The 24290-nt window shown below is 43.3% G+C and overlaps 2 protein-coding genes across 5 annotated transcripts in view; one reads left to right on the top strand and one right to left on the bottom strand.

The window, feature by feature from the left end:
* MANBA (mannosidase beta) overlaps positions 1 to 17370 on the top strand; it is a 96991-nt gene extending 79621 nt beyond the window's left edge. Inside the window, exons 15-17 of one of the 2 annotated variants that reach the window (XM_090031894.1) lie at positions 8663 to 8805; positions 14135 to 14392; positions 14839 to 17370. In XM_090031894.1, coding sequence (XP_089888020.1) covers positions 8663 to 8805; positions 14135 to 14392; positions 14839 to 15063 — 626 coding nt within the window. In that variant the 3' untranslated portion in view covers positions 15064 to 17370. The remainder of the gene's footprint in view (positions 1 to 8662; positions 8806 to 14134; positions 14393 to 14838) is intronic. The other variant, XM_090031895.1, reaches the window with a different exon arrangement.
* Positions 17371 to 22211: 4841 nt separating this feature from the next.
* NFKB1 (nuclear factor kappa B subunit 1) overlaps positions 22212 to 24290 on the bottom strand; it is an 89594-nt gene continuing 87515 nt past the window's right edge. For all 3 annotated transcript variants that reach the window (XM_090031893.1, XM_090031892.1, XM_090031889.1), the window contains exon 24: positions 22212 to 23065. In XM_090031893.1, the coding sequence (XP_089888019.1) occupies positions 22887 to 23065 (179 nt within the window). In that variant the 3' untranslated portion in view covers positions 22212 to 22886. The remainder of the gene's footprint in view (positions 23066 to 24290) is intronic.

Below are 24290 nucleotides of genomic sequence, written 5' to 3'. Positions count from 1 at the left end.
TTTTTTTTTTACCTTATTCACTAATTAATGTTTAGCTTTTGAATATAGTAACCACAAATTTAAACCTTCCTAATTGGAAGCCTTTGTAGCATACTGTTAAGATCCTGTATAGGTCTCTTTCAGGAAGGGCATTGTTTAATTTGCACGATTCTAATTAAACAGTATTCCTTTATCTTGAGGAGGAGAGCACATGAGCATAATCATTGGGGGATGTCAGTAAGTGCTCTAAAGTAGAGGTTGGAACCCCACTTTATATGCTGTTTTCAGCATACCCATAACTTCCCCAGAAAAGAACCATTTTTCTGAAATCTTTCATGCCACATCTCATCCCAGATTTGTTTTAAGTCATTTGGTTTCCAATGTGATTTGGTTTAGAAGCTCCAGACTGCATTTTTCCAGTCTTTCTGTGGGGCTCTAGATATGCCTTTTAATACCATGGTGGGGGGGCAGGGTTGGAAAGGTATGAAGTATGTTCAATGGCATGTGAAAAGCCATCCTTTTATAGGCACATGTGCTATTTATAAAGGATGATATATTCCTACATGAATGTAAACCAACCAATATTCAGCTCATCCGTAGCCTGAAAGATGATGGTGATTCTCCTTTTATTTTTTAAAAAATATCTCTAAACAGTTCACTTAATTCTGTCAAAAAGTGATGGAACTTTTGACACATGCTGAGACACTCTGACTGCATTTGCTTGGGAATCTTTAGGTTTAGTTAAATAGCATATGATTTCTCTTGTCCCTACTCAGTACTAGGTATAGACAAATTACATGGTTACTTGCACCCCAGGGAACATTGTGCAGAATAATTCAAAATTATATGCAGAAAAATTCAAAATTATGTGCTGAGTCCCGGGGGTGCATGTGGTGGCATGGAGCCAGTCCACCCTGGCTTGCTGACACATGCCTTCAGACCAGACCAGGCTGGCTGTATGCCAGCACATGGGGTTTACAGCACTGCAGGCAGGAGCTGTGCACCCTCAGGCTGGGTGGGCTTTGTGCCTCCATGGTCTTCCAGTACTCCTGTGGGAAGCCACACATGGAGGCACAGAGTAATGCGCCATTGGGCCAGGCTGGCTCTGTGCCTCCATGTGCAGCTTCATGCTGGAGTGCTGCAAGCCCTGCATGGAAGCATGAAGCCCATGCAGCCTGATAAGACATGGCTCCCACCTATAGTGTCACAAACCTGGTGTGCTGCCACAGAGTCAGCCTGGTCGGGGTTGAAGGTGTGAGCTAGTGGGCTGGCTGGGTTGGTTCTAGGTCACCATGTGCAGCCCCCAGGACTCAGCTGGAGCTGCACGCTTCTGGGGGGCTCTGTCTGCTGCAACTGTGAGGGCCTACCAGCTGCTGCTGCCACCAGTGGCTGCAGGGGCTATGGACCATGGGTGGGGGACCTACTCATAGTGACTCATAGCCACAAACCCCATGTCCACTCACAAGCCCCACACTCACCCCATCCCCTTCTGCAGGCAGGAGCTCCCCTCCCCACTCAGCAGCTTTCCAGTCACATGCCACTGCGCTTGTTGCCTCTGCGTGGTGCTCCCAGCTGGACTGCTGGGATCCCTGCAGAGGTGGAGCCAGAGCCTGCCTGGGTTAAATTATGCAAAATTATGCAATTTTGCCTAGCCATACATTTTATGTGCCAAATTGCACTGGCGCATGATTGCATAATTTCCCAGGGTGTAGTTACTATGTCCCAAATTAACTTTCCTATGTAATGAAAATGAAGAGAGCACATGATTGATAACTGTATTACATAGTAAATCATGTGAACCAAAGGTAAACTTACCCTTGGAAATGTGTAGTAACTCCATCATGTGGAATGTCATATCATGTGCCTGCTCCGCTAGGGAAAAACAGATGGCAGGGTTATCTCAGGGCTGATTTTTTTTTTTTTTTTTTTTCAGGCTGTGACTTGTCAAAATGTCAAAAGAGGTGCTGGGACAATTGTTCACACATTCAGCTTGAATGGCAATTGATGCAAATTAGCTGTGATTATCCTGGCAAAAAGTGTCATCCTGAATACCTCACAAGTACTTAAAGTAGGACAGTGGGCTTGTATGTCTGTAGTAGGATCCAAGGATAAAAGGCTTTGTTCTGGGAGAAGTCTGCTTTTAGGCCTAGGGCTCTAGGCAGTTTCATCCTAGAGTAGCTGTTTGTGCAGTATAAGCTAGCTCCCTCACCATTTAGTGGCTTGGTGCATACTGCAGGCAGCTCACTTGCGAGAGCCCATCATATATCTGCATCTTACCATGCAATACATTTTACTACAGAGCAGGGCTGTCAACCCAAGACCTTTTTATTTTATTTTATTTTTATTTTACTAACAGCCAATTTTTGTTTTTTACTGATATGTTTTTTACTCGTATATGTTTTACACAATGTAAATGTAACTCTTCTGCCATACCCTGCCATGCTGCCAGGCCTCAGTTAGAAGGGCTAGGTTCAAATTTAGGGGTTTAACATCAACCATAGTAAAAAAAAAAAAAAAAAGTTTGGTTAAAAAAAAAGTCTCAATTTCACAGCCCTGCTTGACTGCAGCAGTGGTTTTACACTGTGCTGCACCCCCTGCCGTGGGCCCTCTCCTGACCACACATCCTGATGTCCTGCACTGTACTGTGTAATACCTCCTAGGCTTATCCCAGCCAGCCCTCCTCCCCCCAGCCTGCAGGGGCAGCTGTGGGCCAAAATGAGGGTTGCACCTGCACTACATTGCCCAGATGAGTTCTGTGCACACCCCCTGCCCCCGTTTCTCCCCCTTCTCTCCCTGGCCAGCTCCTGGGACATAGCATGCAGACAGTCTCCCATATACCCTCCCATGGTCCCCCTCACAATATACAAGAGTAAGACTTTATTTTGAGCTATTGTGCAATTGCCTCTATATACACTACTAAAAAACACCATTAATCAAAACAATTTAAAAAAAAATTAAAATATCTTATAGATGTTTGTTTTTAATATATGATTTTTTTTTGATCTATCATTTTTTTAGATGATATCTTCTGACAGATTTTGTGTGCAGCCCTTGACAGCTCACCAAAATTTGTTGAGTTGCCCAACAGCCAAAATAATTGGCAACCCCTAATCTATACCCTGTGTGTTTATTTTGGAAGCCAAAACAATACAAACAAAAAGGAATAATGCATTTTACTTATTTGTTTGTATCCAGATGTTAATATTTTTGTGATGGAAGATTCTGTCAAATTCTGTGGAAGTTAATATTTAAAAAAAAATTCTGTTCTGTTTCAGCCCTAGTTAACACTGATGTGAAAGTTCATATTTAAACAAAGCTCTGTTGATTTAGAAAAAGTTGAGAGGTCCAGGTTCTACAATGGAACATGAGACCAGTAGGCGGTGTTTGTATTTTGGCAATGATGCTTTCATGCTTACCCTTTGGCTGTCTGGAAGACTCACCTCCATACATATATCACAAAAATACAAAGTGCTACTTTTCCTAGGCATTCTGGTGTCAGTCAAGACAGCATCCATAATGCTGATGTCTCTGGATTTCATGAGCTCATGCTATAGAGACACGATATCTCTGTGTGTTTTATTTATTTGGCTTTCACTATGATTCATAAGGCTTGTTCAAAATAAAAAATCTCCCAAAAAAATAAAGCTATCAAAATGGTCCAATGTACAGAAAGATGATGTGATGTGAAAAACACAAAGCATGGGTTTTTTTTAAGTACAGAACTGACATCATTATAAGAAATGTCTGAAGTAGTTGAATTATGAATAGTGGTGTTAATGTTAATTTTCAGAAAGGAAGCTCTGCAGAGATGCAGCTGTCCCTTTGTTTTGTTTTATTCTGTCAGTGGATAGAGGAAAGGTTTAATATTCATTTCATTAGACAATATGGTGGAGGAATTTTTGAAATGCTAATAGCTAGAATTATTGCATGCCTCAAAGAAAGTTTTATTTGCACACTTCTGCATTTCATTAGATGGCATAGTAGTATCACTGATGAATACCTCCTTTCTTTAATTTTTTTCTTTAATAAACAGAATGCCATAGACATGCTTACATAATTTCTCATTTGAAGTGCAAGTGTGTTCTTGAAACAGGGAGAGACTCAAAAGTTAAAATGAAATACGTTTTCTTGTATATTGAAGATTTACATTGGAAAGTAAGAAAAACACAATGTAGAAATCTCATTCTCATGTATCTCTGCCTCTTTAGAACTAAGCATCTTTTACCAGCAATTAGGTTTTGATTGTATGATCATAGTTATGCAGCCACTTGTGCTGCATTAATTGTTTTGGCATCTGTGCTGCACATCTCAGTGAAGAATGCTGAACTGCAGCTGGCATTTCATTGCTTTCCTACATAAATGTCACCTTGAGGTACCAATTCAGTAACAAGAGTTTCACTTGAACAGATAGTTCCATTTTATTGCAGGTCCAATACTAACAGACTTGAGTGAGCTGAAACCACAGACTATTAAACTGAATAATACATTTAGATTAATGAGACTGGACATGAGAAGAGAATTAGCAGTATATTTCTCAGGTTGCATTTAATGGTGTGAAGTGATTTAATTTAGAACCAGCTCCAGTGAGAGAAACTATTTAGTCTTACTCCAGCTGTTAGTGGAAAAGACTTCAGAGAACGTTCAGGGTGCTGACAGACATTCAGTTCCACAGTCTAACTCATGGTGCTTCACAGCAAGTGCCATGAATTAGACCAGCCCTCCTGATCCAATGGATGTGTGCTGTTGAATTGGGAGGGTTGATTGAGCTCCTCTTTGGAGCTGATCCAGGGAGAGAGGCTGTTTGCGGTGTTTGTCCCTTAGCCCTGTCCCCCTCTCTAAGTTCCTATGCTCTCTTAGGATGGGAGGGTGGGGAGACAGGGGAGGGAGGTCTGTTCTGTGGTTTCCCTGGCCATGCTGGAGTGGCGGGGTGAAGGGGTGGATTGGAGCCCAGTTGGTGTGGGGAGGCTTCAGTTCACCTGCTGCACCCTGCAGTGCTGGCTGGGGAACCCCCTAGACCAAACTCACTCATGTCCCTCTCCCATTCTGAAGACAGTGTGCAGAGCAGAGCTCAGGTGTATCAGCCAAGCCCTACTCACAGCCACGCTGACAGATGTTAATGAAGGCACTTTGCTTTGGAGTTCCTTCTTCTGAACCCTCATATAATGAGGGCTCAGATCGTTGCCCAGCTGGGCATTTTTAAAGTGGTCTGCAGCTATGCACTTCTGTCAGTGCATGGTTGTAAAGTGCTTTCAGTGGCTGATCACAGGACAAACTGCCACATCTGTCAGCTTCCACAGAGAACATAGCAGTGGCGTCCCATTCCAAATTAAGTCATCGGGTCTTATCGCATCATCAGGTTTTTGATGCTATTAAATGAAGTGCAACTTCTGCTCTTTATGTCATGATTAGTGCAAGTCTGGGGAATTCAGGTGTAATCCAGAATTCCTTTTAAACACAGAAAATAAGTCTCAGGTGGATTTTAAAATAACTTCTGTTTTATCAGCTTTTAGCATATAATGGGAACATTTCTTCCACATATTTCCCTTTCCCTCCCCAGATTTCCCAATGCCATTTGAGGGTGGGGGAATCAAGAAATCTTCTGATCAAGAAATCTTGTTTTAACTTAAGTTTAAATCAAGAAATCTGTCTCCTGTTTTAAATGGATCTAGATAATAGTCAGGCTTAAGGACTTTAAGATGTTGGTTTCATAGCCTGCATGCATGGTTTTTGTGTCTCTCACCTGAATTCAGGGCTGCTTGAGTTTAGAACAAGTTGTAGGATTCTATCCCCATGTTGTAGAACTTCACTCCCTCTAAGCCGGTAGCTTTTAACCTGTGGTTCGCGGTCCCCTGGGTGCCCCTAGACTGTTTAAGGGGTCTGTGAAAGATGACCATCATCAATCAAAAGTATATGAATACCCACACTTATAATTCAAAGGGATGTGCACTTCCCTTTCAAATTTTTTAGAGGTCTGCAAATGAAAAAAGGTTGAAAGCCACTGCTCTATGCTATAGTTGTTGTTGTTGTTGTTTGTGTTTAAATAGATTTAAAAGTTATGGCTTAAGGGAGGGGGACCAAGGGGGGTCAACCTTTACAAGCACAAAGCATGTGTAAGCAGCATCTGCTTGGGTTTGCAAACAGCCTGAAATCGGTGTGTAAATGTAAAATTCTTCTTCCACTAATTTCAGTAGAAAGAAACCAATAATGTGGGTTTTTTTAAGTGTTAGGATTGTTAACAATTTCATTTCTGATTTATATTTTCAGAAAAGTATAGTTATTGAATTTATCCCTCAGTTCTGAGCTGGCTCCCATTCTGTTTCAGCGGCCCAAAGTCTTGTCTGCTCCCAGATGTTAGAATACCTGGATTTGTCCTTGATTGTTTCTGTGATAAAGTTCTGTAGCCTTTACAGAAATCTCTGGCACACTGAAAACTGAGTATGTGGGTTCAGCAATGCCCCCCCCCCTTAATATCAAACTAAGTATCAGGGGCTGCTTTATGGTTCATTTGTAGTCTATTGTGTTGGAATGCCACAAAATTCAAGGCCTTGCTGCAGAATTGAGTCTGAGCTTGCAGGCTGTGCTTGAAGCCTAGCATGGAAGGCATCTGTTGTGCACCAACAGCTAAAATACCTCAGAGTTTCATGGCAGTTGTGAGGCAGTCTGAAATCCCACCCCCATGTACCAGCCTGTGATGCATCCCATACAATGCCAGCATTTTCCTTTTCTAGAGTTTCAGATTACAAAAATAAAATAATATGGCTGTATATTTTAATTTGTGTTAGACCAGCTACTGCTAGTCCCAACCTTCTCCTTCTTTTGTTTGTCGAGGTTTTCTGCAAGGCCCAAATGAAGAGAATGTCTAATTAAAAATAAGCAAACTACAGAATTAACCCCACCTCTGAATTTTGGTAGTTGCCTCCTGTCTTCTGCGCAGCTGTCGTTTAGACTCCAAGCTCTTCGGTGCAGGACTTACCATGTGTGCTTTTACCAAATCAACATGCTGTCTGTGCGAAACAGCTTATAATAAAGTTGCTAATGATCTGTATATTAGCAAATGTTCTGTAAAGTGTCAGCTGCTGGATGGGCTACTGGGCTCAGCCACCCTCCAGAAGCACTCAGATTTTACTTTTGATTCAAATCAGCAGTGCTAGGGCCAAACTGAAGTGCTTACGTGTGTTTCAGTTTGTCTGATTTTACTGACAACACCCTGCTCTTGTAACTTAGAGATCAGGACTGTCTAAAGGATTATGTTCATGGTAGAAATGTACAAAGCTGTAAGTACTTTTGAAGAAGCACCAAAACACAGTAGAAACATTTGGTCATAGCAAAAAAACTTGCTACAAATATTTTCTATCACTGAGTTGGCAAACAAAATAAAGAGCCATAAACTAGAACGAGACTAATTATTCCCTATCCTTATGAGATTACATCTGCTTTGAGCAATGTCTCTATGATTGTGCTAAATGGCTGAGCAAGGACAGAGTTAAAATACTAATATTAAATTGTTGAACTCCTTGGAAAAGGAGGAGGGAGGAGGAGGAAACAGGTGCTTTTTCAAAATGAGCACGAAAACAAAACTACTCGTGTGCTAGTATCACATCTGGCAGATCAGCACTGTGCTATTTAAGAGGAGGCAATAGATGATGCTTCTTCTAGCTAGTTGGTAGCTAAATTTCTCAGTGACGTAAGTACTGCAGTGCAGCTCCACCTCAAGTGTCAATGTCAATTTTAGAAAATGTCTGTACAGTGGTTTGTTTGTTTCGTTTAAATCCCAAACAAGAGAGGATAATTTCTTGAGCTAGGGAAACTCACTTTGCCTGATTTTGGGCCCGCTTAGATTCATGGGTCTGATAGTTTTTGATTCACACTTCACTGTTACAGGATTATGTTCTGCTGGAAGAAATCACAAAAACAATGTGACCAGAAGGACGGGAAGATTGGCCAGATGTAAATCTGGAGTTACCTTACCAAAGCCAATGACTTGCTCTGGATTTACAACTGCATGATTGGCAGCAGACTGAGAACATATTTTGCCCCACAGTATGGCTCATGTACAAAGTTCACTTGTGTGCCAGTTTCATTTTGTGATTGTTCTGTCTCTTTACATGACCTGAACTCTTTTCTGACCTGATGCTTACAGAAGCTAAAGGTTGAGATTATTTTCTGGGAACCTCAAATTAACTTTGAGAGAGTTACAAACCCTTCCATCTTCAGGTTTCTCACCTTCCTAATAGCATCATGCATAAAGGACAAGCTTTATTTTCAGAATAAGGGACTATTCTGGCAGATCTGGTGGGGAGAACTTGAGCAGCATTTCAACCCCCTGGTTTCTTTGTTACTACAGATTGCCCAGAGTCCTTGTGTGAGTCCGTGGAAAGGGCACAGTGTGGCCGTGAAGAACCTTCCACCTTTCCCTGTGAACCCCACATAAGGCCCAAGGATAGCTGTAATCCCTTGGCTTCAGGAAGTGCAGGGATAGATTCCTCAGAGTGCCTTAAAGGAAAAGGTTTAATAGAGACATGAGCATGACTCTTACCTCCTTCTGAACCAGAACTGGACATGGACCAGGTTCACCACAAAATGGGAGAGGGGTGTCTCTGCCAACGCCAGGGGACTTGGGAGCCAGGCACCTACCTAGTCTCAGGTTGTGACTGAATCTTTTGTTCTTTTAAACCCTTCTCAGAGTATGGTGGCAAGTGGAAAATGCTGCATTACTTTGCCCAGCATTTCTTTTCCCCGCTGTTGCCTGTTGCCTATGAAGATGGTAGTGTGCTGTACATCTATGGTGTATCAGATCTTCACTCAGACTGTGAGCTAACACTCAAAGTAAGTGCCAGCTTTCCCCTTTCAAAAGGGATCATCTATGGCTAGGAAAAGAGGATAGAAAAACAAGTGCTTTTAAATGTAATGGTGCTCCAGCAAGTCCATGTCCAGCTGTATTAGCCGTCCCTGACCAGTGCTCCAGGTTCTACGAAAGCCAGACATTCAGAATATCAGTGTGGGCCAGACACACAGTGCTAGTGTAAGCAGGAATATGCTTTTGTATTTTAAATGGTGAGCTTTTTGTGGCAGGTACTGTATTTACTATGTATCTATACGGTGCTTAATACAATGGAACCCCAACTGGTCAAGGAATACAGGTGCAAGCTTACATGTTAAATAACAGGAATGCCACTGAAGTGCACTTTGTATTTAAAAGATTTACAGAAAAATAGCAGCTTGTTACTTGACACATCCCTGCCCTGGGAATATTCAGGGTTCTGCTGCCTCCATTGAAAAAAGATCTCTTTATTACTGTCTGCTTTCCAGAACCAACCCAACTCTGACAAATAAACTGGATCACTTCTTGGTTTGTGAAGCATCAGCCAGTTGGTAACTAAATTCCAGTTGCAAGACCACCTCTACAAGCGTGTCACTTCAAAATGTTTCCCTAATCTGCACCTTAACAAGCTCACAGAAAGCAGTAGTGTTACAAAGATGCAAGTCAGAGCAATATTTGGGTTGCGGAGTAGTTTCTTTGGCATGATGCCTGTGTTGGAGCAAACCTAGTCCAACTTGTATATGCCAAGTTTAGTTTCTTATTGTTTGGGGACCAGTAACAGCTGCTGGCCCTGTTGTACTATAACAGCTGTAAAAATGACATTGTGAGGTAATTCCTGCCTCCTCTACTTACAATGTCAACTCTTCAAGCTAGGAACTACCTGACAATGTCATTGTGGGAACAAAAACAGGTATGGTGAGCATGGCTGAGGTTCACACAAGTGGTTGTTGGGATCTTCTGATTCATAGGTCTCAAAATCTGCAAATAATACCAGTATGAAACAGGACAGTATTTATTTAAAAGCTACTTTTCACTTTTATGATAAATGGAGATGCTTATCTCTGGCTTGAATATAAGCTCGTATCTGTTGCTCCAAAGCTCTAGTAAGGCCAGAGATGTATATGGTTAGTGTTCAGTTCTAATGTAGATTATTTTTAGCAGTTCAAGCAGCTGTTAAACTTATGGGAAAGAATAACTAAAAAGAGATTTAGGAACAGTTTCTGGTTCTGCATTGGCCCACTTCACGTATTTGGATGTAAAGAATGCTTTTACTCCTGTATCATCCTAAAAAATGGCAGAAGGAATCATATCTTTTGCGTAAGAGGATTTGTATTGTTAGGAGTTAGGCTCTTTGGGAACGTGAATTTTCAAGAATTGCCTTTATACCGATGCTGCTTATTTCTGTTTATGAAATACATTAATATTTGTCCATACGATAGCTCTAGATACCATTGGCATTTCTTGCATAACACAGATTAGCTTTAAATGAGCAAAACCAGCAATCTCCTCAGCCAGAAAAGGCAAAGAAAAAGGCAAAGAAAACTGACCTCACCATAGCTACTGTTTCAACTCCCCAGTGCACCCACAGTGTCTTCTGCTTACTCCCTGCTTCCCTAAGCACTGTGGGAGAGAATAATATTTTTAGCATGACCTCAGCAGCAATAGATCCAAGCTGTTCAAGACTTAGAATTGTTGCTTAGTTTAAGCAACATAATATGTATACCCCTTGTTTCAGTCTTTGTATAGATTCTTTGTAAAGTGTAGGAAGTACTTTGAGTGTGTGTGCTATGTGCTTCCAGGAAAATGGTTCTTTCATAGATTTCATAGACGTTTAGGGCTCAAAGGGACCTCACAAGATCTTTGGGTCAACCTCCTGCCCAAGAGGCAGGAAGTCAGCTGGGGTCAAATGATCCCAGCAAGATAGGCATTCAAGCGTTTCTTTAAAGTGTCCAGAGTAGGTACTTGCCCCACCTTTGGGGGCGTCTATTTCAGGCCCTGGGGACTCAGACAGCAAAGAAGTTTTTCCTTATGTCCAGCCTAAAAGAGTCTTCCATGAGATAGTGATGGTTTGACCTAGTCTTCCCTTGGGGTGCCCTGGTGAACAGATGTTCTCCCAGTTCCTGATGCACACCCCTTATGTACTTATAGGCTGCCACCAAGTCTCCCCTGAGCCTATGCTTTTCCAGGCTCAAGAGTCCCATGGTTCTTGGCCTCTCCTCATAAGGCCTGCTCTTTTGTCCTCTAATCATGTGTGGCTCTCCTCTGGTTCCTCTTAAGCTTCTCCATATCCTTTCTGAATTGCAGACCCCAGAACTGGATACAGTATTCCAGCTGTGGCTTCACTAAGGCTGAGTAAAGTGGGAGGATTACTTCCTGTGTCTTGCTTGAGATGCATTGGTAGATGCAAGCCAGAGTTTTGTTTGCTTTGCTGGCTGTGGTGTTGCATTGGTGGCTCATGTTCATCTTGTGGAAAGTCTCTTTCAGTCATGGTGCTAGTGAGCATAGCACTGCTGAGCCTGTAAGTGTGATGTGGGTTTTTTCTCCTGAGGTGGAGCACCTTGTATTTCTCCATGTTGAATATCATCAGGTTTTGATCCACCCATCTTGCAAGCCTGTCAAAGTTGGCCTGGATCGCTAGCCTATCCTCTAGGATGACCACACTTTCCCATAGTTTGGTGTCATCAGCCAACTTAGCCAGTCTGCTTCTGACACCAGAGTCCAGATGAATTATAAATACATTGAAGAGTACAAATCTGAGAACGGAGCCCTGGGGGACACCACTGGTTACATGCACCATGTTGATTTGGTTCCATTAACTATCACTCTCTCTGGGTCTGTCCATGGAACCAGTTCCCCAGCCATCGAATTGTAAGGTTGTTGAGGCTGCAATTCTCCAATTTTAACATGAGGACATCATGGGACACCAGGTCAAAGGTTTCCTTGAAGTCCAAATATATGATATCAACCTCTTCTCCTTTGTCCAAGTGATATGTCACCTGGTCATAGAAGGAAATGAGATTGGTCAGGCAAGACCTACCTGCAATGAAGCCATGTTGGCTCTCTCTCAGAGCATTGCCTTCTGTTAGCCTGTTGTTAATGGTTTCCTTGATGAGTTTTTCCCAGATCTTTCCAGGGATTGAGGTCAAACTGATTGGCCTGTAGTTCCCCAGATCTTCCTTCCTCCCTTTCTTGAAGATAGACAGCATACTGGCCCTCTTTCAATCTTCAGGTACCTTGTCTGAGCATCATGAGTTCTCAAATATCTTCACCATTGGCTGTGCTATGATGTTAGCCAGTTCCTTTAGCACTCTTGAGTGTATTTCATCCAGGCCAGCTGACTTGTGGATGTCCAGCCTCACAAGATCCAGGCCTTTTCCTAATGATCCTGCATTTTATCAGGCGGGGTGATCCCCATGGGCTAGTGGAAGACTGACACAAAGTAATCGTTAAGGAGATTGACTTTTTTCTGGGTGTCAGTTATCAGCTGCCCCATTTGGTTTAGCAAGGGTCTGGTGTCGCTCTTTTTTCTTTTTTCCGACCTCCCACAAATCTGAAGAAGGACTGTTTATTGTCCTTGATTCTTGTGAGCAGTTTGAGCTCGTTTTCAGCCTTGGCTTTCCTAGTTTGTTTGCTACACGTGCAGGCCAGTGCTGAATATTCCTCCTTGGTAGTATTCCCTTTGTTCCTATATAAGCTTCTCGTTTTACACACAGGAAGTCCATGAGTTCCCTATTGAGCCAAGGGGGTCGCCCAGCCCTCTTGCTACTTTTTCTGTGGGCTGGAATGGATTTTTCTTGTGCTTCAAGGATCACATCCTTGAGGAATGACCACTCATCATGGACTCCCCTCCCTGTCAGATTATGGCCTCTTAGGGCCTCGACAACTAGCCTCCTGAGCTTGTGAAAGTCGGCTTTCCTGAAGTCAAGGACTTCCGCATTGCTGACTGACTTGCCAGGTTTGCGGTGGATAGAGAAGGTGATCAGCTCATGGTCACTGTCTCCCAGCTTCCCTTTGATACTCAGGTTGCTCTCTAGATCATCCCCTTTGGCCAGTATCAGGTCTAGCAGCACCTTACCTCTTGTTGGCCCATAGACTTCTTGAGACAAATAGAGCTCATCAATGCTTGTGAGGAAGTGTTGCAACCAATCAGATTTGTCTGAGTGCTCTTCCCATGAGATGTCCGGGTAGTTGAAGTCGCCCATGACAACCATGCGCTGAGAGCGTGCAGCCTCAGCCATTTCCATAGCAAATTTGTGGTCAAGTTCTTGCTCCTGATTAGGAGGTTTGTAGTAAACGTCTACTGTTATATCACCTTCACCATGTTCCCCCTGTATTTTTACCCAGAGGATCTCAAGTTGCCCTCCTGGGTTGCCAATCTCTGCCTGTAGGGAAGTGTACTGCTCCTTCACATAAAGAGCTACACCCCTGCCCTTTCTTGCAACATGATCTCTCCTGTACAAGGTATAGTCATCAATACCTGTGGTCCAGTCATAGGTGGGAGTCCCACCAGGTCTCGGTTATTCCTATGAGATCATAGTCATTTCTGTTTAGCAGAAGGGCCAGTTCCTCTTGTTTGTTGCCCAGGCTCCTGGCATTTGTGTACAGGCAAGTGAGCCTACCAACGGATGGATTCCCTGCACTCCTAGAAGAGATCTGTCCCTGGGCTGGGGTAGGAGAGAGTTCTCTTGTGCAGGGAAAACCTTCTGATTTTGTGGTTGATGCTTGGTGGGCTTGCACCAGTGGTTATCCACCCATCCCATGGCAAACTTAGTTTAAAGTCCGGTCAAGCAGGTCAGCCATTCTGGCTGAGAAGAGCTTCTTCCCCGTTCGAGTGAGGTGGAGGCTGTCTCTTCCCAACAAATCACTGCCTCTCTCTCTGAACTGTGGTCGTAGAAGCTGAAGCCTTTACAATGGCACCAGCACCACAGTCTTCTGTTAACTTGTACAGTTCTTCTCTTCTTCCTGTGCCCGTGACCCATAACCAGAAGGATCGAGGAGAAAACCACCTGTTCCCCCAACCCTCTGAACCCTGCTCCCAGAGTCCCGTAGTTGTTCATGACCCTGCTGGGATTGCTCTGAGCCATGTCATTCATGCCTGCATGGATAAGGAGCATGGGGAATTGGTCAGAGGCCCGGATACGTTTCGGGATCTTCTCAGCTACATCCTGGATACGAGCCCCTGGGAGGCAGCAGACCTCATGGGCTAAGGGGCTGGGGTAGCAGATTGTTCCCTCAGTTCCCCTCAAGGGGGGACTTTGAATGAGCAACTGAAAAATCTGGCACATGGGGGATGTTTTTACAGGTGTCATTTTGATCACTTAATGTGCCCTACAGGTCAGTGTACACCAGTGGAGTTCTATGGAGCCATTGTGCACCTTTGCTACTGAGGGTGTGCCTGTTAGGGCAGGGAGTGCTGCCCCCATCTACAAGGAGCCTGTAAATGATTTGCTGAAAAGATGTGGCAACTGTACCAGGCAAAGCTGCGTTGTCACCTTTTACTTTGTGGGGAAAGGTGAACTCTACAGTCCTCGCAACTATCACTTCCTGTCATCATTGAAGGATGCAGTAGGATTGGAAAAAGCACAGCTCAGTGTAAGTGCCAGTTACTCAAGCTACATTCTTTGCTCTTGCTAAGTTTATCTTTTGTGTACTGAGAGTTAGTGCAATATCTGTTCTCAAAGCATATGGCTGGTATAGTGTGCAGCCACTGGCTACAGAAAAGTTAAACAGCCATGGGTTAGGAAAACTCTTGCCTGGGATGAGAGCAGTAACTAAGTGTGTTCAGTCTGATATGCTTGCGGCAGAGTGGGATGATCTTGTTTTGAGCTGGTGGTTGGACTGGATGGGCTCCTGATGTCTTCTCCAGAGCTCTTTCTATGATTCTTAGATGGAGGGGAAGGGAGAAATCATGTTTAACAAATATATTTTTAAGATGGTATTGATCATACTGACACGCACCTTTTGAACTGATGGAAACATTTGTTTTTATTACACACCTCATTTACAAAAAGAGTAATTGTATTTGTCTTCTCTTTCAGGCCACCATATCTCAGGAAAATGACCACTATATTTTTGTTCTCCAGACCACTGCAGTTGCTCCTTTTGTTTGGCTGGATGTAGGACATGTAAAAGGGAGGTTTAATGATAATGGATTTCTCATGACTCAGAAGAGAAAGGTGGTTGTATTTTATCCTTGGGAGCCCACCAGCGTCAAGGAGCTTGAAAAATCACTCTGCTTGACTTCACTGTCAGATATTTACTGAGGGGATCTCAGTTCCTTTAGGAAGAAATAGCAGAATGGAAACGGAAAAACTTGAACATTACTAAAGATCAAGAGAAGCTGACCACAGAATGTATTGTCCACCTCTGTTATGCATATATTCCTGATCGTTTGGTTAAATATAAATATGTTTGCAGCTAATACATATAATGTGCAAAGATCTACTTTCTTAGGTAACTGAAAATATATATAACTAGTGCTTCTGGTAAAGCACAATAATTATGAAAAGAAGCAAGGTGGAGATTGACATAACTTGAGTCCTTTAGTAGATATATTAATGAGTAAGGGTGCAGTTCCAACATATAGCTATAGACCAGGGTTAGTTATTCTGTTCCATGGCTTGAGTTACCCCTCAGATTAGAAATACTTGTACCTCATTGTAAATTATTGTGGAGTATGAGTTGTGAATCTGCCGTTCTAATCTGTGTCCCCCCATGGTAGCTGTTTGCTTAGTAGAGTGATTTTCAGCCAGGGTGCTGCGGCACTGTAGGGTGCCTCAAGAGCTTTTCAAGGGTGCCATGGAGTGCCACATGTTAGCACTGTGAGGTATGCAAATGTGATTCACAGGAGAAACCCAGAGATTTCAAATGGGAATCCATAGTGTCCAAAACATTTGGACCTGCTGTGATCTTTCTGAGTTCTCTGTACTAGCAGAATTACTCTGTTCCTTTGTGTGTACTTCAAAATTGAGTGGAAACTAAGAGCTGGCATTTTCCAAAGGGTGCCTTCAGTTTGAAAAGGTTGAGAACTACTGGCTGAGTGTAAACAGTATCTTACCAGTGTCTTGCCACTGATGGCAAAGTGCTACTGTAGTGCCTAATGAGAGTAGCTCCCTTTGGACAGCTGGTTCTGTCTGCTTTGGACCCCTGTGTAACTTATATAGGTTCTCAAAGCTGATGTAGGTTACACCAGGGTAAGTGTGATGGGTCTGCACCCTCAGTTGCAGGATTGCCACAGCCTTAAGAGGTAGCACAAACCTCCCCCTGGGAACAGACCAGGGACTAAACAGTGACTAGGAGAATGCCTGTTGAATCCTGATATGGTGTCATCCTGGAAGGCAAGAGGGGAGGGAGGAAAAGAGGGGTAAATGGTACTGAATGTCTCTAGCAACTGTTCTGTCCTATCTTCCTGTTTATAAGTGGTGGTGGTTAAATGTTTTAACTGCTTTTTAAAAAGTGTAACAAATAAACAGCCTTAGTTTTCTTTGTCGTCTCCAGGGCATGCAAACCTGGACACATTTGCTTATGAGTGATGCCCAGATCTGGTTGGAAACTGGAATTCCCATTCCAAAATGTTATGAAATACATTTCTTCAACAAGGTGCAAACTGAATTGTTCCGAACCTTACTGAATGGGCAGCCTGGGCTTTTGGTTAAAAGGAAATGTATCAAATAGATTGAAGCAATTTGTTTCAAACTTTTTAGAAGTGTTCCCAGGACTCCCTGAGCTGCAGGAGCCTGTTGTGGCTGAGCCTGCCAAGGAGGTAGGAGCTGGGAAGTCTGCGTGCTTAACAGCTGCCAGGCAGGTTGTTGAGAGGCTGAGCAAGCTGGTAGGATACAAAGCATCTGCCTAACAGTCCAGCTTCCACAGCAAACCTCCCCTGGTTTCTATTGGGATTTTGTTGCATTCTTGTAGAACACTGAGCTGGATCAGGATTTTCCAGCAGAAAAATGTAACGGGGGCGCTAATTGCCTTCTGATAATGAGCCACTGAACATCCTGATGAATCAGTTACTGAAGTGAAAAATTGGTGGTTGCCTAGGTGCAGGTAAATTCAGGATGAACCAATGCTAGTCCAGATCAGAGGTCCTGTAGCGTGCTTGATTTGCTTTAAGAAACTCCAGATAAAGATGCTGATACAGCATAGCAAAGAGATTTTTTTAAATTACTAGGCCTGTGCAAAGCAGCTAGTATGTGCTTCGGATTCAGTGATTCGAATCACTGTCCCAGATCAATTTGGCCGAATCTGATTTGGAGATTCTGCCTGCTCTCCCAGCTCAGCAGTGGCTGCCCTGTCTGCCCCAGCTTGCTGGGTGCTGCCAGGTGGGGGGAGGTGATCCCCACTGCCCTCCACTGGCCCATGCTGCATGGGGGACTCTGCACAAGCCCCCCAACCTCCCCCTCATTCTTCCAGTGCTCCCATGGCTGCCCTGCATGCCTCAGCTCCAGCACTTTAAAAAAAAAAAAACAAAACCCCTCAAAAACCCTGGACTCACCAGTTCCTGCCCGGCAGGGGACGATCCCTGCTGCCCCCCACTGCCTTGTGCTGCAGAGGGTGGGGGCTCTTCCACAAGTCCCCCCAAGACTTCCGCAGGAGCTGGGAAGTATGGGGTTTTGGGGGGGAGGGTTTGTTTTTTTCTTTAAGGGCTGGAGCTAGAGCAGGCGGAGCAGCCATGGGGAGGGGTTGGGGGGCTCATGCAGAACCCCCCACACAGCATGGGGGCGTGGGAAGCAGCAGGGATCACCACCCTGCTGGGCAGCACCTAGTGAGGCGGGGCTTTTTTTAAAGGGCTGGGAGCTGGGGTGGGCAAGGCAGCCATAGTGGGTGGGGGTCAGTAGGGGGCTGGGGGAGCAGGCAGGGGATGGAGCCTGGCAGAGGTCCCCTCATGGCCCCCTCCCCCTTCCTCCAGCCCCCCTCCCCCTACTTTCCAGCTCCGAGTCCAGGTCCAGTTCCATGCTGCAGCAGGCAGGGACTGTCTGAATCATTGAAGCGCTCCAAATCTTCTCCAAATCTATTCAAAAAGCTTCATATTCATTCGGACCTATTTATTGGTCCCCTGATTCAATTTGGATTTGGAGATTCAGCCGCTGAATCGGACCGAATCTCCTTTGAATTGAATCACCACCTGAAGCTTTGCACAGGCCTAGTAATTACCGTTTCCTGATGCCTGGGCATAAGATTTTCTCTAGTCTCAGATAAGGGAATTCCTCAGACTGCTTCCAATGTACTTCTTAGGATGGCTGTTCCAAGCCCTCTCCATCGGTTTTACCATTGAGGAAACCCGAGGCTGGAATTCATGATTTTGTTTTCACACAGAAAACTGTTTCATAAAAGACTGCAGCTTCTTGTCAGCTTTTTGCTTGCTGAGCTTGTGGGAGAGAGTTGGGAGGTTTCAAAACACTGTTGCTACAGATGCGATCAGTATGCCATCAATTTTCTACCTGTCATATGAACAAATAATTTTTGCCAGAGGCACCCCCTTCTTTCTTCTTCTGTCTGTGTTGCTGTATTACAAGCTCTTCATCTTTTAGTGATATGAAATAAATGGCTCAGCCAAGGAATGTCAAAGGTCATGAAGCCAAAGCCCAAAGCGGGTTTTCATCCAAAGAGGGAGGGACAAACTTTTAACCCTGCAGGAATCCCAGTAGTGGACAGTTTGTCACTTCACATATAAAGCAGCCTCTGGGTAGGTGGAATCCTAGTCTACTACTTTTACCCTCGGAGGTATGGATTTAGTGACTCATTGACGTATTGTCCTGACATTTACCACTATACCTATGCAATCAGGGGTGGGACCCAGGATTAACATATGTTGGTTAGGCTATATGCATTTAAAGCACATCAAGCCAGGATCAGAGTGGCAAAATAAAAAACAAATCCATGTTAATTTGAGGAGAAAAAATATTAATTGGAAAAAAGTTAAAATACCAACTCCCCCAACCTTCTTCCTCCCCCACCCTGAAAATAATTTTGAAAAGGGACAGTATTAATGATTTAAAAATTTGTCTTATGGAAAATGTCAGCCAGCAGTAGTGTTCTTTGCTGGGTTTGAACGGAATTGGGTGCATCTACATGTGCATATTAATGCAATGCAGTAAACTCTAGTGCAGTTTCTCCCAGGCATCGAGTTTATATGTATACCCAGGGCTACAACACAGAGCTGAGTTGGAGCAGCCCCAGTTGGCAGGGGAAACGGGGATCAGTTTGCCAGTCCAGAGCCGCTCCAACCCTGCTCAGCGTGCTGCAGAGGGGTTGGCTAGGGCACAAGGAAGCTTCACTGTGGGGCTAGCCAGCACGCAGCCCTCACACTAAAGCACCCTTGGACTCCAGCCAGCTGGGTCAGTGTCTACACATGCGATGCTATGCACAACTAAACTCTGTAGTAGGATAGTATTTGTATTTACACATACTAATCTGCTGTGCAGTTTATTAGTTTACTGTGCCTTAATAGGGCCACATGTGTAGAAGCCAAGATGTTTACTGTGTAGCTAATTAGTCTACTTCACAGTAAATATCTTGTGTAGATGTAACTACAGAGTACAATCTGAGCAGAGTGTGAGATGGCAAAGGAGCACTTTTGCCTGCCTGAAGAGTTAGGAGAACATGGTTTGGTATGAAGTTCCTAAGGGTTTCACTGTTGTACTCATCATTGACATCCCCTGCCCCTTTTGTACCTTTTCTCTGACCCACACAATCCACATCCTGGACACAGCCTGCTAGGCTCCTCTCTGGTGTTTGCAGTTGACTTGCCCGGATATATCCAAGACAGCTTTTGAGCCTTACATGAACAGGCACTACATTTTGCTGCCCAGAACTGAGCTTTTTCCAAAGGGCCTTAAACTTCCGAGATAGCCTTTTAAACCAATGAGTCTTTTCTAATGAGTTAGAGGTGAGGAAAGAGTTTCTGCTGCAGTCTGAATGCAGAAGGGTTTTTTTCATTTTGCTTTCGCATATTCTGCTATTTCCACATTTTTCAGAGTTGTTTTATCTTTTCATATTTAAAAGGAATCCTTTCCATTAATATAGACTTTTAAATAATTTATGATCAGAACCAAAGTAAATATTGCTTGGTTAAGGAGGGCTTTAAGGTTAGAGTCACAGTAGTCTTATGAGATCAGCTATAGGGAAAAAAAATTGACTCGCCTTATCCTACACATTGATCTGTGTGATCCATTATAGGAAATGATCATTTTGAAAATGCTTGGAAGCAACACCTTACAGTTGCCCATTGCCATCACGTTCTCACTTTGACCTATTTTAGCAAGTTTGTTCATCACACAACAGTCCAGTGAAAGCTCAGTGTAACACCTTGTCCCAAAGGCTTTCCTAATATAGGTGAATAAAGTAATGTGTGGTTTTCACCACTGCTGGTAATATAGCTGTTGTTCCAGCTGCCAGTGGGAGGAGAGCTTCATTGGTTACAACGGGTAGGGTTGAAATAGGATAGGGCAATATCAGAGAAATTGCATAGAGCAAACTGGCATGGCTGGGTAGCTTTTGATCATGCATCTGAGTTACTGCAAGCTTTATAGCTAGTTAGCTCTCAGGTAGCTTACTCACAAGTATCAGCCAGAGGCAGGTAGATATTCCCTCTGGAGGCAGGCAGTTCATTGATCATGAGTTTCAAGACAGAATGCAAGTTTCAGATGGTCCAGCTCTTTTCTGTCTGAGATTTCATCATGGCTGCTGACCTTCCTCCTGAGCAGTGCTTAACTTATATAGCCCTTGTGACCTCACTGTCTGGTCCCATGGAGACCAGCACCTGTTGCTGCCAGCCAACCAATTTGAAATACATCACTGGTTGCTGGGCAGACTGGCAGGGTGTCTAGCCCCCTCCCAGTCAGGTTGGCATTGCTTAAACAATAGGGAGTATAAGCCCCTCACCCAGATATGTGTTCCTCCCTCAGGAAAGTATCCAACTCAGGTTACCTAAATAGATGGAATGTCTGCCCTCTGCCAGGCCCATGTTAACTAAATTGTCACAGCAGAGTTTGGTGAGAGACAGAGATGGTATTCTGCCACAGCGTGCACAACTGAGCAAGCAGCAGAATGGAGGAGGTAAAGACCAGAATATGCAAGACCTTCACTGAGTTTTTGGTTGCTTCAGTTTTTCATTATCCATTCTGAGATGCCTGATGTGTCAGTCCACCTTCCCCGTCAGGATCAGTCAGCTGTCCACAGTTCCCTCAGTATCAGTGGAAGCGACATGTGTTCAGTGCTTCTGAAAATAAGGCTTGTGGTGGCTGAAGGGGCAAGAGGTGGGTGGTGGGGGACACTGATGCTGTTGAAAATGCTGATGTTAGTATTGTAGGGATACAGCTAGCCCTGTGTGTTCCCACACAAGTGTCACTCTGCCTTAGGGAAGACATAATGCATCCTACTACTGCTATGGGACTGCTTGCTGCAACTGTTCCCACTCATTTCATTTCTAAATCATAAGAGAGAAGTCTGCTCTAAACTTGTTTCAGCCTGTTTAACATTATACTTCCTCTGCAGCAAGAGTTATGTAAACATACTTGGGTACAAAGGCTAACTCCTCTTCTGTTAGTGATCACTGTCTTGATTGAACAGCTACTATGCAGCTTTCGGGCATAAAGTGCTTCCAGAAATCTAGATGCAGGTGCTTTCTGTTGGTGGGGAACAGATCTACCACACTAGGCATGCTGAGCAGTAACACATTTATCACTGGTGGCTGCAACATAACAGAAACCTCAAAAAAGTCCGGTAACATACTGGAGTTATGCCTAAAAATCCAGTGCGAGTGGACCATGGATTTTACTCAAGACGACAATATCCTTCTCGACATCTTTGTTAAAGAAGGGTGTAGCTTGAGCTGAAAAGGTAGGTTAGTTTCTTGCACTTGTAATTTATCACCAAGAGTGATGTTGTAAAAATAAGGATGCCAAATTCACCCTTCGTTCTAACTCAGCTGGACCTCCACCCATATACCTGAAGACAGAAGCAGACTCAAGAGCTTTACAGTCTATCAGATCTCCATCTTTTGTTTGCAGATATAGTTTATAATTCTGTCCCAATGAGAGAGATGGATATTGGTGGTGGCACAGTGGCACTTGGTATATTCATGGCAATTATTTTTTTCTGGAATCCAGAAACTGCCCTGTTTTTTGCTTAAGTCCAAAACACAGCCTTGACAATTTTCTCATAATTAATGAATCTGAGGAGTACCCCTGCTAGGGAATCCCAGGTAAAGGGGTTTTGGTATCTGGCAATCTATGCAAAAACCATCATCTCTAAACTACTAAGATACCAAATGATCCATTTCATCTCCCTGTCCTAAGGAAATTGATTCTGTACTGTCCATTCTCAGTTCCTGTAACAAATAGTGAAAAGAAGATTTGTGTCCTCCAGAAAAAAACAAAAAAGTAAAGGGGAAATAAATGAAGAGGAAGGATTTAATTTAATTTTTTATTATAAAAGTAAAATAAAAATAAGCATTTTAAAAAGCACAAATTTCTCCTTTAAAAAGGTATGAGTCTAAAAACAGTATTTACAGTAGGAAGCTGTCATACCTGATAGGCACCAGAGTAAAGTTTAAATTACATTCACTGAAATATACATGATCCTTTTGTTGTCATTTTTAAATCACAACAATTTGTCATCAAGGGACATCTGTTTAACAAATTTATGAGCTTCCTTTTCCATGCAACTATGCTATAAAGCTTTGAGAAGGATAGTCAGAGGTTTTGTCTTGCAATTGCTCTGGGTGTCCTACCTTTCCTATGAAAGTGAGCTGGTGATTCCAACTTGTAAGAAAGCAATGACTTCCATCCATAAAGAAAATCTTGGACACCAGGAAAACCCAGTCAGTCCCATCCATCCAGCTCTATATTACATGTTATTGGCATTCTGGTTATGGTACATTGCTTGTAAATGAATGCAAGTAAACATACTTAAGAAACAAGGAAGGAAGTGATGTTTATGAGCCACTTCTTCAAATCTTTCAGTTCAAATGATTCTTTTCCAGTGCACTTTTGGCTGTAAGCTCATTTCCATCCCCCCAGAGAAATTCACACAGGCAGAGTTTTAAATGTCATTTTGCTTTCTATAATTGTATACTGCAAAGTGATTAGATTTTGCCTTGTATTGAGTGTTCTTGGCCGTAGCCCAAGGCCATTTTGCTAAGTGTTATTGAAGACTTGCTGTTCAGGGACTCGGAACAAGTAAAGCTAAGTTTGCGGAAGGAAGTCTCCACTCCACTATCACACATGCTTTCAGTGTCTTGGAATTTGATATCATAAAGTTCACCTGGGAGAAAAACAAAGAAAAAAAAAGAGCACATCATTCTTATTCATCCTGGATTAAAACCATAAGCCACTGTAATGTCCTAAAGAGACATGAAAAGCACTTGGCTAGACAAGAGCACTTTTAAAGAAAAATTAAAGTTGTGCAATTTTAGGGCACAGTGTTGCAACAGGAAAATGTGCTACGTGTTTTTGCTCAGAAGTGCCCAAAGTATCTGCAGTTTAATGCACTGTCATACTGTGCTGCTTAAGACCAGAACTAGGCATTAGCAGTGGATACAGTCTGGGTGGGATTAAAAAGATGGTTACTGTACATTTGATTCTATGCATTTAAACTGGCAGCTACACTGCTCTCAAAGTTAATACTAACATGCCCCTGGAGCAGTGCCTGTTAGCACTCAGAGAGAATAAAGGCATTCTGGACCTAAGAGCCTTATTTTATGTTAGACTTAAGATGTGTTAACTGTACTTAAAACATGATCTGGAGATATTCCTTGCCTGAAGAGTGCTAACTTTACTACCATCTGATAGCACGTTTTCCTGCTTGAATGCACAGATGCTCATCTCCAGATCATGTTAGGAAATATTGTGGAATTGAACCATGGAGATAATACCAGCAATCTTCACCGGTTCTGATGCTTTGTTGGGGGTAGCACTAACAAATAGCAATGTCCCCCACCCCACCAGAGCTGGTTCAAAATCCTAGCACCACACTGGAACCAGTTCAATACTTCAGTGCAGAAGGAGGGCTGGGACTGACCAACAGCTGTTTGTCAACCACACAGCTAGGCTCCAGGCCTGCCCAGAGGGCTGAGATTATAGTAAGCACTACCATGCGACTGCTCAGAATCCTTTCCAACTCATACTAATGCTTATTATAATCTAAATAAAACATTTCCTAAGTGTAATGTGTAACACTTACATGTGTAAAGTGTTGCGAAGCTAGAGTCCAGGATGAGGCATTTTCACACATTTCTTTTTTTTTTATATACAAATATTTGTTAAGTACTTTAAATAATTTGCATCTTGTTAATCTGAGTCTGAATTCAGAACAACCATCTGTGCCAGATCAAAGGAATTAATTGGTGGTAAAGTTACATCCCCCAAGTTGAAGATTCTTCTGATAGAACTTGACCCGTCGTCATTGTGAAGCTGACAGCACAGTGAGTTTAGCACAAATGCAACAAGCTGTTCAGAAGCTCATGGAATTTTGATTTTTTTTAAACAGC

This window comes from Crocodylus siamensis, chromosome 2 (assembly GCF_052110815.1).
Source record: "Crocodylus siamensis isolate JL-2025a chromosome 2, ASM5211081v1, whole genome shotgun sequence".
NCBI lineage: Eukaryota > Metazoa > Chordata > Crocodylia > Crocodylidae > Crocodylus > Crocodylus siamensis.
The sequence above is the reverse complement of the archived record's forward strand: the minus strand, read 5'-3'. Positions and strand labels throughout refer to the sequence as shown.